The 20534-nt window shown below is 30.8% G+C and overlaps 2 protein-coding genes and 1 non-coding gene across 7 annotated transcripts; 1 reads left to right on the top strand and 2 right to left on the bottom strand.

The window, feature by feature from the left end:
• Window positions 1-378: 378 nt before the first annotated feature.
• Window positions 379-8179, bottom strand: LOC115708853 (probable phosphopantothenoylcysteine decarboxylase). Of its 3 annotated transcripts, XM_061111243.1 has the most exons (7): window positions 8022-8179; window positions 7537-7625; window positions 7376-7447; window positions 3382-3729; window positions 2543-2822; window positions 1535-1845; window positions 379-1015 (listed from the first exon to the last, which is right to left on the bottom strand). In XM_061111243.1, exons 3-7 carry the CDS (start codon window positions 7394-7396, stop codon window positions 707-709), a joined length of 1269 nt encoding a protein of 422 aa, XP_060967226.1. In that variant the 5' UTR covers window positions 7397-7447; window positions 7537-7625; window positions 8022-8179; the 3' UTR covers window positions 379-706. The 3 variants fall into 3 exon arrangements, with proteins under 3 accessions (XP_060967226.1, XP_060967224.1, XP_060967225.1); XM_061111241.1 differs by lacking the exons at window positions 379-1015; window positions 1535-1845; window positions 8022-8179 and adding an exon at window positions 7841-8000 and having other exon boundaries at window positions 2317-2822; XM_061111242.1 differs by lacking the exons at window positions 379-1015; window positions 1535-1845; window positions 7376-7447; window positions 7537-7625; window positions 8022-8179 and adding an exon at window positions 4176-4334 and having other exon boundaries at window positions 2317-2822.
• Window positions 8180-10279: 2100 nt separating this feature from the next.
• TRNAD-GUC (transfer RNA aspartic acid (anticodon GUC)) lies at window positions 10280-10351 on the top strand. Its single transcript has one exon. It is a non-coding gene; the product is annotated as a tRNA-Asp (tRNA).
• A 123-nt stretch (window positions 10352-10474) lies between these two features.
• On the bottom strand, window positions 10475-18540 carry LOC115713175 (probable phosphopantothenoylcysteine decarboxylase). Of its 3 annotated transcripts, XM_061111238.1 has the most exons (6): window positions 18381-18540; window positions 18147-18230; window positions 17924-17985; window positions 17439-17510; window positions 13440-13787; window positions 12395-12880 (listed from the first exon to the last, which is right to left on the bottom strand). In XM_061111238.1, the coding sequence occupies exons 4-6, from the start codon at window positions 17457-17459 to the stop codon at window positions 12575-12577; spliced, it is 675 nt and encodes a 224-aa protein (XP_060967221.1). In that variant the 5' UTR covers window positions 17460-17510; window positions 17924-17985; window positions 18147-18230; window positions 18381-18540; the 3' UTR covers window positions 12395-12574. The 3 variants fall into 3 exon arrangements, with proteins under 3 accessions (XP_060967223.1, XP_060967221.1, XP_060967222.1); XM_061111240.1 differs by lacking the exons at window positions 17924-17985; window positions 18147-18230; window positions 18381-18540 and adding exons at window positions 10475-11111; window positions 11593-11903 and having other exon boundaries at window positions 12601-12880; window positions 17439-17499; XM_061111239.1 differs by lacking the exons at window positions 17439-17510; window positions 17924-17985; window positions 18147-18230; window positions 18381-18540 and adding an exon at window positions 14234-14391.
• Between the last annotated feature and the right edge of the window lie 1994 nt (window positions 18541-20534).

Consider the following 20534-nt stretch of genomic DNA (forward strand, 5'->3'; position numbering starts at 1 on the left):
TATATTATTTATGATTTTTCAGTGGATTTTAGCTAGAAATTATGTTACTTCAAATGATAATTTAGACTGAATTTTGCACATTTAACTTGGATACAATTGAGAAAGATGGGAATTTGCTGCCCCTTTGAGTAGTCAAATGAATATTAACAATTTCATATATGACTTAGTTAGGGGGCAAAGATTAATTCAATAAAAAAGAGGTCACGAACTATTATCGTGATCTTTAGTTTTCTTTTTTACAATTTTTACAGTTACATATATAGCGACTAACATAAAACTATGCATACGTGCCTTGCACGCAACTTTCTTCTAGTACAAATATATGTTTTGAAAAACCATTATACTTGAACATGATCAGGTAAAAGGTAAAACAAAAACTTGAAAGAAGCAATTTATATTGAATTATTGAAAGAATAAGGTCACAAAAATTGTAATCCTAAAACTACAACTAGACGTACAGTTAGCCTTGTCAACATACCTAAAGCAAGTCCCCATGTATGCACCAAACAATTCTGAATGTTGCATATGTACACAGTCAAAACAGGTAATCCTAAACTACTTCTAGACGTATAATTAGCCTAATCATCAGAACCCATATACACCCAAATCCAATATATCAAAGGCTTTAGCCCTCAAAAGCAATTATGAAATGAATGCTGTATGCACAAATTTAAACTCTGGTGTTAGTTCCTTCCAATGAAAAAGCTCACGATTGTTCTTCCATCCCATTACTGCTACCCGAATCAGAACTCGGTGGCTCCAAAAAGACTCTAATAGCGGTGTCGATATCAGAAGGCTCGGCCATTGCTCCCTTTCCACGTTCACCACATACTGACCTCTCTGTGTCAGGAGGAATAAGAACTATTCCAAGGTCGTCAACATCGGTTAAATGTTTTTCCATGAAAGAATTCGTCCACATCAAGGTGTCCATGGCTGGTGCAACAAAAAGTCCTTTCTTGTAGTCCCATGCCCGCACAATGCAAGTCAGTAGGTTGTCACATAGTCCCATAGAAATCTACCATGTAAGGATATGGAATGTGAGTATAATTAGAAACACTAAAATAATAAAAGAAATATAAATAAAGACATGATCACAAGTTATAACTCAAAACTGATACTAATATTTCTCAATCTTATCTCTGCAACTAGGATAGACACAAGCTACTTAAAATGCAAAGCGCCTAATGCTTAGCCTTTGCAATGCCAAGGAAAATGGCCAAGCAAATTGCCAACTTGATCATCATCATCTAGAAAATTTGCTATGCCAAAAGATAACTCAAATACCCCACATGAAATTTATTCAGCCATATGCATGAAACAGCTTGAAACAAAATTGATAAACCCTTTTTCTGTCACTGTCTTTTCCTTGGTACTAGAAAATTTGAACATATAAAAGCCACAATTTGAGCAAGCAACATACATTTCAGAGCTAATTGCTAGTAAAATAATGTCAAAGTATAAGAGAATGCTACTATAAACTTCAAAACATATTAAGATTGAACTAACTGCATCTTTACTGATTGTCATTTGTTACCTTGCCTAGTGTATTTGCTGATGCTGGGGCAATGACCAGGACATCAGCCCACCGACTAAGCTCAATGTGGAGAACGCTATCGCCCAATTTTTTCCACATGGTCTGTTCATACTGATCAGTGTATAGCACCATATTCATGGGAAGTGAATCTTTATCAATGAAGCGTAAAGCCGCTGCTGTAACCACTGCTGCTACATCTGCCCATTCTACAAAGTAATGGCATAGAGCACCAAACTGCATGGCTGCAACACTTCCACTCGCAGCCAGTAAAACCCGAGACCTTCTTGGACCAGTAACCGGCAGTGGCTCCCCTACTGTAGCAACAGATATTGATGCCATAACCTATATGAAAAATCCAATATATCTTAATTTTTTGTTTTTGAAACAGAACAACCAATCTTGTATTGTTACATGAATCTTAATAAATACAAGTGTGGCATCAAACCACCATCATAGTAAGCAAAATATTACAGGAAGAAATCAAATAAAAGTTACATAAAATAGTTCCAATATCTAATCAAATTCGAGAAAGGAACATCTTTGAACTCACATATATGCCTAAAATTATTCATAAGAAGCATAAGCTTATTTTTAAGAAGCCAATAATGGCTTCCTAGTTTTGCTAGCAGTCCTCCAAATCTTACAATCTTTGAAATACAAGAAGTTTTTAGAAGCAAAGGTCTCATGAAAAATCTATAACGAACTTCGTTGTGGGAGAGCTATCCATAGTAGGTACACTGATAGCACGTTCAAATATTTAAAAGAATCATATACACAAACAATACTTCAAATGAAGTTCATAAAGCATAAATTGCAAGGGTAATACATATATAAATATATATGATCCATAAATGGGTTGTGTTCTTTTACAGACCCATACAGAATTCGAATAATGTAAAACAAAGGGAAAGAGAACAAGCCTTAGAACTTCACTTGATTAATTTAAAAAAAAAAAAAAGGAAAATAAGTACAAATAACAAGCTCATGATGGTACTTGCTGCCTATTACTGCTACCAGGTTGATTCCGTGACTCTGCAAAGAGTCTAACAGTCGAGTATATTAAAGACGGTTCAGCCATTGCTCCGTTTCCATGATCCCCACATGCTAATCTCTTACTGACAGGACGAATGAGAGTAATTCCAAGCTCGTCAAGCGCCATGAGATGTCGTTCTGTAAAAGTGTTGGTCCACATCAATGTGTTCATGGCTGGTGCAATAAAAATGGGCTTCTTGTAGTCCCATGCCCGCACAACGCAAGTCAGTAAGTTGTCGCATAGTCCCCCAGCAATCTACCATAATAAGAATATGGAATGTGAGAGTTTAATTAAAAACTCAAAAATCATAAAAGAAGTTAGATTAATAAAAATATGCTCACAAACTAGTATAAGGTAATTCAGTATAAACTGTATAAATGCAGTTGAAATGCACAAGTTATAACTCAAAACTGATTAAAGAACATGTTTCCATATCATCTCTGCAGCTAGGACAGAAACAAACTACAAAAAATGCAATATTAGTTTTTTGATCAATATTGGACACTAAGCCTTGTAATGCCAAGAAAAATGACCAAGTAACTTGCCCAACTAATTTTCTATGCCAGGAGAGAACTCAAATTCACCCACATGAAATTTACTTTATCATATGCATGAAACAAATCGATAAACCCTTTTCCTGTCACACTCTTTTCCTTGGTATTAAACCTTGAACATCACAAGAAAGCCCCATTTTGAACAACCAACATATATTTCTGAGTAAAAAAAGCCAGAGTATAAGAGAGTATTACTATGAATTTCAAAATATATTTAGACTGAACTAATTAATAAACTTTTACCGATTGCCATTGGTTACCTTGGCTAGTGTATTTGCTGATAAAGGGGCAATAACCATGATATCAGCCCAACGACGGAGCTCAATGTGGAGAACACTATCTCCAATTTGTTTCCAACTGGACCATTCATCTTCATCAGTGTACAACACTAAACCATTGGGAAGTGAAGCTTTATCAATGAAGTGTAAAGATGCTTTTGTTGCCACAGCTTTTATTTCTGCCCATTCTGCAAATGTACGGCACAGGTTAGCAAACTTCATGGCTGCAACGCTTCCACTAGCAGCCAGTAAAATTCGAGGCTTTCTTGGAAGACCAGCATTAATTGGCTGTGGCTCGTTTTCTATAGCCATGAGTTCAGACGTCATAACCTATATGAAAAATCCAATATATCTTTATTATTACAGAAAGAAGTATCAAATAAGAGATGCATAAAATAATCCCAATCTCTAATCAAATCCAAGAAAGCAACGTTCTTTGAATTCAAAAGATACATCATCAGTTCATAGATTTGAAACAATTAACTACCACAACCAACACAATCAAACGAAGTCAAAAAAAAAATAGTTCTGGCAACAATTGTTCTCATGAAAAATCAAGACCCCCTCCTCCCAGAAGATATCCATAATGGGTTAAAAAGAAAAAGAGGAATTGAAAAAAGAATTATAAATATTTTCCCAAAACTACTTGCTCCCCCAAGTCTTTCTTAGTGGCCAAACAGATCAAAATCGAAAATTCTTTCAGGTGGAAAACAGGGGGATGAATTAAAAAATGTAAAATTGAGAATTAAATTAAGTTTTGGGTTAGCTTTATTCACTGATATTTTTCTGGAATCTCAGCCGGTGAAGATTCCGGCCGGCTCTGAACTCCGACGTAGAGACAATCACCGTTTTGATCTCCCGCTGTAATGACCGTGCTTTTAATTTTTGAATCGCACAATTCGAAGTAGAAAGCAATTACGATAACCAAGGGGACTTGTATTGTAAAACACAGCGGATCCAATTGGGCTTGGGCTTGGGCTTGAGTTTGGGCCTAGCCTTGGACTTGGTCCTGGGCTTTGGTAGATGGGACAGTGTCTCATTGATATTTGGGCTATTTACAAAAATATGGAAAAATAAAGATAAGTTTTGATATATATGGCATAAAAACTTAATTACACTAAATATGGTATTTATTTAAAAAACTTACAAATATGAGAAAAAGTCTTGAGGAATGCCATAAAAAACTTTAAATTTATGTTTCTTTTTATTTATTTTTTCTTTTTTAAAAAAATAAAATACTAAAATAAATAAAAAATGATCTCAACTATAGATATTATTTTTTTTACAAAAATTAAACTTGGTTTTTTTTTATTTAAACTACTATTTTTTTTCTTTGTTTTTTTGTTAAAAACTAATTATTTCATTAAAAGCAGCAGAAAAAAAAAAAACCAGTTTCATCAACATCATCCTGAAGAAAAAAACAACATAAAAAATTATAATCTAAAGATAATATAAACTTTAAAAATCAGTTTTATCAACATTGAAAGAAACTATTAATTTCATTAAAAGAATAAAAAAAAATAGTTTCATTATGTTATTAGAATTTTTTTTCAAGTTACTTTTTTATTATTTTGTTTCTAGGTTGGAAACTTACACTTATATTTTGTTATTAAATTATTGGTAGGCATTATATTTGTTATGAAAAAACCGACGCCATAGGGTCTTGGTATTTACTAGTTTTACAATTTCGTCTTTTAGCATAATTTATATATATATATTATTTTATTATTAATATAATTAAATTAAGTATAAATTATATACAATAACCATAAATAAAATTTAAATTGAAAAGTTAAATAAATACACATTTACATTAATCTAAGTGTTTGTATATTAGCTATCTTTTTATTAATATTTTATATTTGACATTATGTGTTTGTATTTTTGTAGTATATTAGTATATTTTTTATAATTTTTTAAGTTATATTTTGTATAATAATTAGTATATTAAATAATAAATAATGTGTAATATTTTTTAATTTTTATGTAATTTCATATTTTTATATATTTAAAATTTTCAAGACCAATAAAATAAAACAATAATTTATGGACCAAAATAAATAGAAAAAATTAGAGAAAGGGCTAAACTTTGCATGAATTTTTTTGAAAACTTTGAATATTAATAACTTTTGATCCGATTATCCATTTGAGATGATTATTTTTTTTTAACTTGGGTATTTTTTCGCGTTCTACGCATCCCAAACAGCCTATGGCGGTTTGGCCAACTATTTTGTCTAAAAAACGATCTTTTGTATACTAAAATCATGTTATGCACCTCTTTCACCTAACTTTTTGTGTTTTATTTTGCTATTTTACTTAAATAAACTAATAAAATTCTAATATTAAGTATTAGAATCAATGTTAAATAAAATTCTTTTATATCTCTTCTAATATTTAAATGAAATCATTGTAGTTAATTTATATAAAGATTGTGTTTTGGTATATTGGTAAAGACTTATCAATTTATCTTTTTGGTCACAAGTTCAAATCTCATTAGACCATTTTTTGTATATCTTTTTTTTTTAGCCTACTATATCTATCACTAGTAAAAAATTACGTGCGAGGCACGTATACTACATTTTATGCTAGGTATAATCTACTTTAGTGATACAATTAATAATTGAGGAAAATCCCCTGAATCATAAAGGCAAGTAGAAACACCAAAATCCCCATGCTTAAATGCACTATGTACTGCACCAACCAGAATGTTCCCAGCCTACAAAATCATGTATATCAAAATAATAATGAGCGTTGGATTATATGCATTTGATGCAACAAAAGAAAATTTGAAAAAAAGCTAACAATGAATTGTGACAAAAACATGAACAATGACCAATGAGGAATAATAATAAGGAACTAACTTTGACATCTCTATGCATGTGGCCATGAAGATGTATATACTATAACCACTTCATCAAAACCATTTGGGTGTGCAACTTTCAATATGTGAAGACAAGATCCTCTGGCCATAAAAGGCATGACTACCCAAAGAAATTGACCATTCACAAAAGAGCAGTGAGACTTTACATTAGGATGGTGCACCAGTATCATAGTCTGTATTTCACGAAAAATATTATCCTATTGGATAATAGCATTCAAATAAAGAAAAAAAATATATGAAATAACCAATTACTCATCTAAATATTACAATGACAAACATATTATGACATAGAAAGTATAGCATTAAACACATAAAACTTTTAGTACTTATACATAAAAATCATTGTCTAATCGCCAATAGTCACAGCAAAGCAAAAACTACCTATTCTTTTGTGATCTTGATATCCGAATTTTACTTTATTATGTAACGCAATTCATACTTTAAGCCCTTAAGATATGAATGTCTAAAAAAGTATTGTGCTAATGGATCAGCGACTCGAATTAATTAAAAAAAGCTAGAGAAAAACACCTCTTTCTATTCATATACAATATTGTATCAATAGTTTGCTCATAATAGCAAATTAACACTGTCTTATACCACTTATGACATCAAGATTGAGTATTTAGCTAGAACTATGACTATTTTCACCACTTTATGGTCACTAATGAAAATAATAATAACAACATCGTCACCCATATTTTACACCCTTCCAACCAGCCAATGCAGAAATAGTACCATAAATCGTACTACACAAAAAGATTCTTTATGTTAGTGTGTATTGCTACAGCAGTAAACAGTCCCCCAGACAAAACAAAGCAAGATTTCACCATTAAAATCAGAGAGAAAACACAAATAACCTTGAACAACTAACTATTAAATCCTGCCTATATGCATACACACATAACTCATTTTTATAATTTTTTATATCTTGAATAGAATAAAGTCATAATGCAATGAAGTATATTGTTGAAATTTATATGTCAAACTGTGCAAAGTTTCAAGACTAATGACATTGTTTTAACGAAAAGTTGTAGCAGTTATTGCAAACTGCATAAAAGATTTTTTTAATAAAAAGAAATAGCAGTGATAGCTTACTGTCTTTAGATGGTTTCCCATAATTTTGCCCCAAAACTTTTGAAAAGGAGTTGTCTCTTTGATCTTGGATCACTGAAAGAAATAACCAAAAAAATTTGAAGATTTACAATCATGTCGCATGTATAATTTAAAAATGTTCAAAGATCGGCAAGATCACTTACATTGATCAAAAAGAGTGTTTCTGTAATTTGGGGTTGAGCCAACTAACAGCAATTGAGCTGCCTCTGCATCTCTTGCTATAGAATGTTGACTGGATGAGTTTAGGTAAATTTCACGCATTAGATCACTTACTGAATGAGTTGCAAGAATCTAAGCTCAGTATTAGATTTATTAATTTCACGTACATTACAGTATAGAGAATGATAATCAAGATTTCATTTTTAGTTGCAACGATCTAAGCTCATTATTAGATTTATCAATTTCCAATCAACTTATAGAAATAGAAAAATAATATGAGTGAGATACCTGACAGCGCAACGACGAAGGGGAGAGAGAGAGTAGAGAAGCGGTGAAGTGGGTTAGGGTAGAGAAAGAATTTAGGGTTTGCTATGAATTTTGGGAAGAACAATAACGTCTTTGGGTTTAGCGGATCATGGAATTGGAGAATAGTAAAAGAAGAAATCAGTTGAAAGTTTTGAAGATTTACCTCGAGATTGTTGTATCGACTTCCTCTCTCTTTCTCTATGTTCTTTTCTTCAGATGAAAAACAACTCCATTTCAGAAATCGATTTTGATGGTGCTATTTTGATATTTTCCTGTTGAATACTTATTTTTTGCCTAGATATGTTGACAGATTTTTTTTAAACTTAAATAAATTGGAGATCTAACCTAGCATAAATGGGTTTTGATTTGTTTTATTATTATTTTATTATATATAAATAATATTTAATTATTTTATTAAATAAAAATTGAAAGTCACCCATAAATTTCTCAAAAACCAATAATTTTAGTTATATAGGCACACTTTATATAGAAATAGATATGTATTACATCAATATTATTCTAAAATTACTCTAAGTATTTAAGAATTATCTAAATATATATAAAAAAAACATTCTTATAAAAGTAAGTTAAAGAAAGCATACCTTATACTAAAAATTATGTACTTGACTTCTGATAAAGTGACTTCCGATAAAATCCTAACAACCAAGTTTAATAGAAAAAAAAAATGAAATATTATCCTAATTCTACTGAAATTTCGGCAGCATAACGGTTATAATTGAACATTTCCAAAAAATTCAAACCTATTAATAACAACAAAACACAATTCAAAACAATATAAAATAATCACAACAACATTTAGCAATATAAAAGTTTACCACCCATCCGACTGCAGTATATGTATTCACAGAACCTACTTCACTACGGATGAATATTTAAGATATTCAAACTCTACTAAGCATTCATAATTATTATAATAAAAGTTAGTAAATGTATACCTAGAGCTACCTTGAAACCGATCAACACCAAATAAGTCGGATCCTTGCAAATTGACCTCACAACCTACAACGTAAAGAAATACTACAAAATTACCAATTTTTTTATTTAGCTACTTACTACTTATATAAATTATGAGTAACTAGTTAGTAATAAAAATACATGAATATGAATGAAAATTAGTAACTTGCTAAATAGTTGTAACTAACTATTTACTAGTTACTAAAAAAAATAAAAACACATGAATAAAATTGAAAATAGAAAAAAAAAATTAATACAAAATATAGTTAATTTCTAAATTTTTGTTTCTAAACTAATTTTATAGAAATTAATTTCTAAACTTTTATTTTAATACTCTCCTATCTCATTCTCATCACAATATTTAATTAACAAAAGTATTAGTTTAAACTTTAAAATACTAAATATATACATATACAATATATAAAATACTCTCCTATATCACATTTCTCATTCACAATATATATACACACAATACATATTCAATACAACACAAAATACATACATATATACTCTCCTATATCACATTTTTCATTCACAATATATATACACACAATACATTTCTCATTCACAATATATATACACACAATACATATTCAATACAACATAATACATATTTGATAATATAGAAAAACCCTAAAAAATTTATAAAATAAAAAATAAAGCAATGTACATTACTAAAATTAGTAGAAATCAGATTTATACCTTAATAGACGTTGAGATACAATGTTTTCTCCTCTAAAAACGGTGGCCGGAGGTATAACCACCACAACCACTACCTCTACCTTCGGTTTACCCTAAAAAATAAGGAAAAATGTGATCTTTTCAGGTATATAGTTTTAAGTATGAAAAATAGAAGATTTAGAAACAAAAATGAGCTAAAATGGTGAAAAAATGGTGAAATGGGGGTGATTTTTCGTGGTGGTTGGCGGAGAGGGTTTGGGGTTTCTCTGATTTGGGGATTTCTGGGCTGGCTGGTTGAATGAGGAAGACGAAGTGATGAGCTAGGGTTATAAACCCTTTTGGCGTCGGTTATTTCCAAATAACCGACGCCAAAAGTAGCGTCAAATTCTCTTCTAAAAATTTTCAACCCTATGGCGTCGGTTATTAATTATTATGCTGAAAAAAGCGACTCTAAAGGCTTATTTTGTAGTAGTGAGCCTACATTAATTTGCCAATGAAAATTAATGTAAACACCAGTATGGCTACTCTAGTGGCCTTCTTTATTTTATTTCGATCCTTATATTAAATGGCCAATCAGTAAATGCCAACTTCTAACTTCATTGCATGTTTAATTTCACTTACTACGCCACTATGGTAGTTGTCAATCAAATTTATATCCGTAATTTTTTTAACACGCAATTATCTATTTCCAGCTGCATTTATTGACCATATTTTTGATCAAATTTAATCTATTTAATTTAATAATATAAATTAACTTTCAACAAAGTCGTTGTAGTATAGTGGTAAGTATTCCCGCCTGTCACGCGGGTGACCCGGGTTCGATCCCCGGCAACGGCGTTTTTCTGTTTTTTTTTTTTTTATTCCTCTTTTTTTGTTTATATTATTTGCTTAGATATACAAATATATGTTTTGAAAAACCATTATACTTGAACATGATCAGGTAAAAGGTAAAACAAAAACTTGAAAGAAGCAATTTATATTGAATTATTGAAAGAATAAGGTCACAAAAATTGTAATCCTAAAACTACAACTAGACGTACAGTTAGCCTTGTCAACATACCTAAAGCAAGTCCCCATGTATGCACCAAACAATTCTGAATGTTGCATATGTACACAGTCAAAACAGGTAATCCTAAACTACTTCTAGACGTATAATTAGCCTAATCATCAGAACCCATATACACCCAAATCCAATATATCAAAGGCTTTAGCCCTCAAAAGCAATTATGAAATGAATGCTGTATGCACAAATTTAAACTCTGGTGTTAGTTCCTTCCAATGAAAAAGCTCACGATTGTTCTTCCATCCCATTACTGCTACCCGAATCAGAACTCGGTGGCTCCAAAAAGACTCTAATAGCGGTGTCGATATCAGAAGGCTCGGCCATTGCTCCCTTTCCACGTTCACCACATACTGACCTCTCTGTGTCAGGAGGAATAAGAACTATTCCAAGGTCGTCAACATCGGTTAAATGTTTTTCCATGAAAGAATTCGTCCACATCAAGGTGTCCATGGCTGGTGCAACAAAAAGTCCTTTCTTGTAGTCCCATGCCCGCACAATGCAAGTCAGTAGGTTGTCACATAGTCCCATAGAAATCTACCATGTAAGGATATGGAATGTGAGTATAATTAGAAACACTAAAATAATAAAAGAAATATAAATAAAGACATGATCACAAGTTATAACTCAAAACTGATACTAATATTTCTCAATCTTATCTCTGCAACTAGGATAGACACAAGCTACTTAAAATGCAAAGCGCCTAATGCTTAGCCTTTGCAATGCCAAGGAAAATGGCCAAGCAAATTGCCAACTTGATCATCATCATCTAGAAAATTTGCTATGCCAAAAGATAACTCAAATACCCCACATGAAATTTATTTAGCCATATGCATGAAACAGCTTAAAACAAAATTGATAAACCCTTTTTCTGTCACTGTCTTTTCCTTGGTACTAGAAAATTTGAACATATAAAAGCCACAATTTGAGCAAGCAACATATATTTCAGAGCAACATATAAACTTCAAAACATATTAAGACTGAACTAAATGCATCTTTACTGATAGCCATTTGTTACCTTGCCTAGTGTATTTGCTGATGCTGGGGCAATGACCAGGACGTCAGCCCACCGACTAAGCTCAATGTGGAGAACGCTATCGCCCAATTTTTTCCACATGGTCTGTTCATACTGATCAGTGTATAGCACCATATTCATGGGAAGTGAATCTTTATCAATGAAGCGTAAAGCCGCTGCTGTAACCACTGCTGCTACATCTGCCCATTCTACAAAGTAATGGCATAGAGCACCAAACTGCATGGCTGCAACACTTCCACTCGCAGCCAGTAAAACCCGAGACCTTCTTGGACCAGTAACCGGCAGTGGCTCCCCTACTGTAGCAACAGATATTGATGCCATAACCTATATGAAAAATCCAATATATCTTAATTTTTTGTTTTTGAAACAGAACAACCAATCTTGTATTGTTACATGAATCTTAATAAATACAAGTGTGGCATCAAACCACCATCATAGTAAGCAAAATATTACAGGAAGAAATCAAATAAAAGTTACATAAAATAGTTCCAATATCTAATCAAATTCGAGAAAGGAACATCTTTGAACTCACATATATGCCTAAAATTATTCATAAGAAGCATAAGCTTATTTTTAAGAAGCCAATAATGGCTTCCTAGTTTTGCTAGCAGTCCTCCAAATCTTACAATCTTTGAAATACAAGAAGTTTTTAGAAGCAAAGGTCTCATGAAAAATCTATAACGAACTTCGTTGTGGGAGAGCTATCCATAGTAGGTACACTGATAGCACGTTCAAATATTTAAAAGAATCATATACACAAACAATACTTCAAATGAAGTTCATAAAGCATAAATTGCAAGGGTAATACATATATAAATATATATGATCCATAAATGGGTTGTGTTCTTTTACAGACCCATACAGAATTCGAATAATGTAAAACAAAGGGAAAGAGAACAAGCCTTAGAACTTCACTTGATTAATTTAAAAAAAAAAAAAAGGAAAATAAGTACAAATAACAAGCTCATGATGGTACTTGCTGCCTATTACTGCTACCAGGTTGATTCCGTGACTCTGCAAAGAGTCTAACAGTCGAGTATATTAAAGACGGTTCAGCCATTGCTCCGTTTCCATGATCCCCACATGCTAATCTCTTACTGACAGGACGAATGAGAGTAATTCCAAGCTCGTCAAGCGCCATGAGATGTCGTTCTGTAAAAGTGTTGGTCCACATCAATGTGTTCATGGCTGGTGCAATAAAAATGGGCTTCTTGTAGTCCCATGCCCGCACAACGCAAGTCAGTAAGTTGTCGCATAGTCCCCCAGCAATCTACCATAATAAGAATATGGAATGTGAGAGTTTAATTAAAAACTCAAAAATCATAAAAGAAGTTAGATTAATAAAAATATGCTCACAAACTAGTATAAGGTAATTCAGTATAAACTGTATAAATGCAGTTGAAATGCACAAGTTATAACTCAAAACTGATTAAAGAACATGTTTCCATATCATCTCTGCAGCTAGGACAGAAACAAACTACAAAAAATGCAATATTAGTTTTTTGATCAATATTGGACACTAAGCCTTGTAATGCCAAGAAAAATGACCAAGTAACTTGCCCAACTAATTTTCTATGCCAGGAGAGAACTCAAATTCACCCACATGAAATTTACTTTATCATATGCATGAAACAAATCGATAAACCCTTTTCCTGTCACACTCTTTTCCTTGGTATTAAACCTTGAACATCACAAGAAAGCCCCATTTTGAACAACCAACATATATTTCTGAGTAAAAAAAGCCAGAGTATAAGAGAGTATTACTATGAATTTCAAAATATATTTAGACTGAACTAATTAATAAACTTTTACTGATTGCCATTGGTTACCTTGGCTAGTGTATTTGCTGATAAAGGGGCAATAACCATGATATCAGCCCAACGACGGAGCTCAATGTGGAGAACACTATCTCCAATTTGTTTCCAACTGGACCATTCATCTTCATCAGTGTACAACACTAAACCATTGGGAAGTGAAGCTTTATCAATGAAGTGTAAAGATGCTTTTGTTGCCACAGCTTTTATTTCTGCCCATTCTGCAAATGTACGGCACAGGTTAGCAAACTTCATGGCTGCAACGCTTCCACTAGCAGCCAGTAAAATTCGAGGCTTTCTTGGAAGACCAGCATTAATTGGCTGTGGCTCGTTTTCTATAGCCATGAGTTCAGACGCCATAACCTATATGAAAAATCCAATATATCTTTATTATTACAGAAAGAAGTATCAAATAAGAGATGCATAAAATAATCCCAATCTCTAATCAAATCCAAGAAAGCAACGTTCTTTGAATTCAAAAGATACATCATCAGTTCATAGATTTGAAACAATTAACTACCACAACCAACACAATCAAACGAAGTCAAAAAAAAAATAGTTCTGGCAACAATTGTTCTCATGAAAAATCAAGACCCCCTCCTCCCAGAAGATATCCATAATGGGTTAAAAAGAAAAAGAGGAATTGAAAAAAGAATTATAAATATTTTCCCAAAACTACTTGCTCCCCCAAGTCTTTCTTAGTGGCCAAACAGATCAAAATCGAAAATTCTTTCAGGTGGAAAACAGGGGGATGAATTAAAAAATGTAAAATTGAGAATTAAATTAAGTTTTGGGTTAGCTTTATTCACTGATATTTTTCTGGAATCTCAGCCGGTGAAGATTCCGGCAGGCTCTGAACTCCGACGTAGAGACAATCACCGTTTTGATCTCCCGCTGTAATGACCGTGCTTTTAATTTTTGAATCGCACAATTCGAAGTAGAAAGCAATTACGATAACCAAGGGGACTTGTATTGTAAAACACAGCGGATCCAATTGGGCTTGGGCTTGGGCTTGAGTTTGGGCCTAGCCTTGGACTTGGTCCTGGGCTTTGGTAGATGGGACAGTGTCTCATTGATATTTGGGCTATTTACAAAAATAAGGAAAAATAAAGATAAGTTTTGATATATATGGCATAAAAACTTAATTACACTAAATATGGCATTTATTTAAAAAACTTACAAATATGAGAAAAAGTCTTGAGGAATGCCATAAAAAACTTTAAATTTGTGTTTCTTTTTATTTATTTTTTCTTTTTTAAAAAAATAAAATACTAAAATAAATAAAAAATGATCTCAACTATAGATATTATTTTTTTTTACAGAAATTAAACTTGGTTTTTTTTTTATTTAAACTACTATTTTTTTTCTTTGTTTTTTTGTTAAAAACTAATTATTTCATTAAAAGCAGCAGAAAAAAAAAAAACCAGTTTCATCAACATCATCCTGAAGAAAAAAACAACATAAAAAATTATAATCTAAAGATAATATAAACTTTAAAAATCAGTTTTATCAACATTGAAAGAAACTATTAATTTCATTAAAAGAATAAAAAAAAAAATAGTTTCATTATGTTATTAGAATTTTTTTTCAAGTTACTTTTTTATTATTTTGTTTCTAGGTTGGAAACTTACACTTATATTTTGTTATTAAATTATTGGTAGGCATTATATTTGTTATGAAAAAACCGACGCCATAGGGTCTTGGTATTTACTAGTTTTACAATTTCGTCTTTTAGCATAATTTATATATATATATTATTTTATTATTAATATAATTAAATTAAGTATAAATTATATGCAATAACCATAAATAAAATTTAAATTGAAAAGTTAAATAAATACACATTTACATTAATCTAAGTGTTTGTATATTAGCTATCTTTTTATTAATATTTTATATTTGACATTATGTGTTTGTATTTTTGTAGTATATTAGTATATTTTTTATAATTTTTTTAAGTTATATTTTGTATAATAATTAGTATATTAAATAATAAATAATGTGTAATATTTTTTAATTTTTATGTAATTTTATATTTTTATATATTTAAAATTTTCAAGACCAATAAAATAAAACAATAATTTATGGACCAAAATAAATAGAAAAAATTAGAGAAAGGGCTAAACTTTGCATGAATTTTTTTGAAAACTTTGAATATTAATAACTTTTGATCCGATTATCCATTTGAGATGATTATTTTTTTTTAACTTGGGTATTTTTTCGCGTTCTACGCATCCCAAACAGCCTATGGCGGTTTGGCCAACTATTTTGTCTAAAAAACGATCTTTTGTATACTAAAATCATGTTATGCACCTCTTTCACCTAACTTTTTGTGTTTTATTTTGCTATTTTACTTAAATAAACTAATAAAATTCTAATATTAAGTATTAGAATCAATGTTAAATAAAATTCTTTTATATCTCTTCTAATATTTAAATGAAATCATTGTAGTTAATTTATATAAAGATTGTGTTTTGGTATATTGGTAAAGACTTATCAATTTATCTTTTTGGTCACAAGTTCAAATCTCATTAGACCATTTTTTGTATATCTTTTTTTTTTAGCCTACTATATCTATCACTAGTAAAAAATTACGTGCGAGGCACGTATACTACATTTTATGCTAGGTATAATCTACTTTAGTGATACAATTAATAATTGAGGAAAATCCCCTGAATCATAAAGGCAAGTAGAAACACCAAAATCCCCATGCTTAAATGCACTATGTACTGCACCAACCAGAATGTTCCCAGCCTACAAAATCATGTATATCAAAATAATAATGAGCGTTGGATTATATGCATTTGATGCAACAAAAGAAAATTTGAAAAAAAGCTAACAATGAATTGTGACAAAAACATGAACAATGACCAATGAGGAATAATAATAAGGAACTAACTTTGACATCTCTATGCATGTGGCCATGAAGATGTATATACTATAACCACTTCATCAAAACCATTTGGGTGTGCAACTTTCAATATGTGAAGACAAGATCCTCTGGCCATAAAAGGCATGACTACCCAAAGAAATTGACCATTCACAAAAGAGCAGTGAGACTTTACATTAGGATGGTGCACCAGTATCATAGTCTGTATTTCACGAAAAATATTATCCTATTGGATAATAGCATTCAAATAAAGAAAAAAAATATATGAAATAACCAATTACTCATCTAAATATTACAATGACAAACATATTATGACATAGAAAGTATAGCATTAAACACATAAAACTTTTAGTACTTATACATAAAAATCATTGTCTAATCGCCAATAGTCACAGCAAAGCAAAAACTACCTATTCTTTTGTGATCTTGATATCCGAATTTTACTTTATTATGTAACGCAATTCATACTTTAAGCCCTTAAGATATGAATGTCTAAAGAAGTATTGTGCTAATGGATCAGTGACTCGAATTAATTAAAAAAAGCTAGAGAAAAACACCTCTTTCTATTCATATACAATATTGTATCAATAGTTTGCTCATAATAGCAAATTAACACTGTCTTATACCACTTATGACATCAAGATTGAGTATTTAGCTAGAACTATGACTATTTTCACCACTTTATGGTCACTAATGAAAATAATAATAACAACATCGTCACCCATATTTTACACCCTTCCAACCAGCCAATGCAGAAATAGTACCATAAATCGTACTACACAAAAAGATTATTTATGTTAGTGTGTATTGCTACAGCAGTAAACAGTCCCCCAGACAAAACAAAGCAAGATTTCACCATTAAAATCAGAGAGAAAACACAAATAACCTTGAACAACTAACTATTAAATCCTGCCTATATGCATACACACATAACTCATTTTTATAATTTTTTATATCTTGAATAGAATAAAGTCATAATGCAATGAAGTATATTGTTGAAATTTATATGTCAAACTGTGCAAAGTTTCAAGACTAATGACATTGTTTTAACGAAAAATTGTAGCAGTTATTGCAAACTGCATAAAAGATTTTTTTAATAAAAAGAAATAGCAGTGATAGCTTACTGTCTTTAGATGGTTTCCCATAATTTTGCCCCAAAACTTTTGAAAAGGAGTTGTCTCTTTGATCTTGGATCACTGAAAGAAATAACCAAAAAAATTTGAAGATTTACAATCATGTCGCATGTATAATTTTAAAATGTTCAAAGATCGGCAAGATCACTTACATTGATCAAAAAGAGTGTAATGAAATTTAAGCAACGAACCCTATATATAGGGTATAAGCAACTGAGTAATCAAAATTAAATTAATTTAAACTTGGATTTATCACTTTTGATAGAGCACCTTAACAACCTGTCAATTCGAAACCTATAACATATGTCAACTCCATAATAATCAAATGTATTACTAACTCTAACTCTATAAGGAAAACAAGCTTTGCTGTAATATAATATTTTGTTCAGATTTTTAGGACAATTACAAAACAAGAAAAATCAAATACAACCAAAAAAATAAAATAATAAAAGTAAATAAAAAAAATAACTATTAACCTTTTTTTTTTGGAAAGCTTTGTTGAAGGACGTCAACATAGGGGTCCCTACCACCAGATAATCTAGTTCAAAATAAAAAGTATCATTTCACAGATTCAATGTAAAGAATAGCATTATCACGGATTTAATACTAAAATTAACAATATCACAGATTCAATATCAAAAATATTATTATTACAAAATTTAATCATTATTTTCAGTACAAAACAAATAAGGTTAAGACCTGAGGGTGAGAAGTAAGAGTCGACGGTAGGTAGGGTTGCACCTAAGATTCGACGGTAGGATGTGCCAATGATGGTCTGAGAATCTTCCAGAAAACCAAATAAGAAAAGAGACAGAGAGACAGAGAGAATGAGACTGAGATTAGATTTAGTGTTGAGAAAGAATAGCAATAGCATTTATCAAACAAAAGGAAAGAAATGAGAAAAAAAGAGCAGAGCAAAAAAGATTAGCATACCTCTTTGGTGAATGATTTTCCTCTAGAGATGAGGAATGTAACCGGTCAGAGAAGCATGGTGGCTTGGTGAGACTTTTGCGTGCGTCGAGGAGAGAAGAGGGGGAAATCGCAACTGAGAGGGGGGAGGCGGCTGACTTTGTGTGTGTGTGTATGTGTGTTATTTTGTGTCTAGGGAAATGGGAAGTGAAAATTACACCTAATATGGTATTTTAAAATATTTTTACATAAATATGGCAATTTTAAGTTTGGCCATTTTGTATGGCATTTTTTTATTTTCAAACTTATATATGGTATATACTATGCCATATTTATGTTATTATTAGTTTTGAATACCATATTAATATGCTTTTGTATTTTTTCTAAGTCAAACCCTAATTCTTTCAAAGTTGTTTATCTCTTAGCTGCTGCCTCTCTCTTTCTTCTCTTTCTCCGGTGGCCGATTTTTGCTCCGATTATTGTTAACTTCGGTAGTTGAAGATAGCTCCAGCGACCAATAGATTCTCGCCCAACCGCTATTAGCTCCGGTGAATGCTTGTATCTCGTCTAGACATTTCCAATCGGCAACATCGAATTTACCGTCGGAACTGTCGGAGGATCTATGGTAGAGGTTGCCAAAGTCGTGGAAGGAGCAGTCATATTTGTTCTCCTACTCCAGACAAATGTAGGAGAAAAGGTTCTTCTTTTTGAAAGAACTAGGGGAAAAAAAAGGAAAAAAAGGAAAAAAAAGATTTCCTTAATGTTTACAATGTAAAAATTAACTTGGTCATGAGTATGATTGTGGTTTATCTTTGGTGTTCTAATTATTTGATTTTACAGGTTTTACTTTTATTTATATAGAAGATGAGAAATATGTTGATTATGCTAAAGTCTTGACAAAAGATAATTTGGTAGAAAATGACTACCTTTGGAATGGACTAAGGTGAGTTAATTATCTTTAATAGTTTGGTTTGAAAAATTCAACAGTTAGGCACCTGGTTTGCCCTTAACAAACTAAAAAACTTGAGGTTTGAATTCCTCCTAGGCATCAACATAGTAACTGCTATGATTTTTTGGTTCCCAAATAATGTAGGGCCATTTATTTTTCTTTTCACAAAGCAATGAATAAGAATGGTATCTGATGAAAAAACAAAATTCATGAGAGATTTGATTTTAGTTTATTTTTATGGATTTTTCACAGCTTCGAAACTGGTTTCACAAGATTCACATATTTAAAATTAGTTTTACAGGTTTTAAGGGTACTATAATGGGGTTGGTCCATTTATGATATTACTTTTATTTTAATTTTGTTTTTATTATTTTTTTTCTAAGTTCGAAAATGGTTTTTACACTTGTATTTTTTTCTTTGAATAATTATGGTACATTGTGTGTTGTTTTGATTATATATGTTAGTATTTTTTTTTGGTTGACAGATAAAACCGGTTTCAGTTATATTCATTGTTTATCATTTATGTATTGTTATGATTTTTCATAAGATCAAAACTAGTTTCACAGGATTCATAAGTTCAAATTTACTTTCACAGGTTTGAGGGTTCTGTAATGGGGATTCTCCATTTTATGATGTTATTGTATCATTTTTAGATTATAATTTTTTGTATTATATTTTTCAGTATGATGTTGATAAAACTAGTTTTTTTTACTGCTTTTAATGAAATAAGAGATAATATGGCATAAATACACAAAAAAAAAAAAAAACTGGTTTTTTCTACTGAAAAAAACACAATACAAAATCATAAAATTAGTTTCATCAATATTAAAAGAAACTAATTATTTCATTAAAAGAGGCAAAAAAAAATAGTTTCATCAATAACATAATAAAAAATATGCAATGCCTAATAACTAAACTTTTACAAACGATACTAAATTTAAAACCAGTTTCGAACATATAAATTTTATATCAATACATCATAACTAAACTTCTAACTTCATTCTTTATTCTGGCATTTAATTTTTTATTTGTTTACTCAAAAATCAGAGTTGATTTAAACATACAATATGCAGCAAAGAGAAACAAAGAAAATTAAAGAGACAAAAATACAATAAAAACCATAAAAGAATAACAAAAAAAAAAATAGTGGAATGTGAAAAACCAGTTAGTAAAACAACCAAAATAAAAACAAACAATTAAAAACCAACAGTAAAAAAAAACCAGTTATG

The sequence above is a fragment of the Cannabis sativa genome, chromosome 3, assembly GCF_029168945.1.
Source record: "Cannabis sativa cultivar Pink pepper isolate KNU-18-1 chromosome 3, ASM2916894v1, whole genome shotgun sequence".
Classification (NCBI taxonomy): Eukaryota; Viridiplantae; Streptophyta; class Magnoliopsida; order Rosales; family Cannabaceae; genus Cannabis; species Cannabis sativa.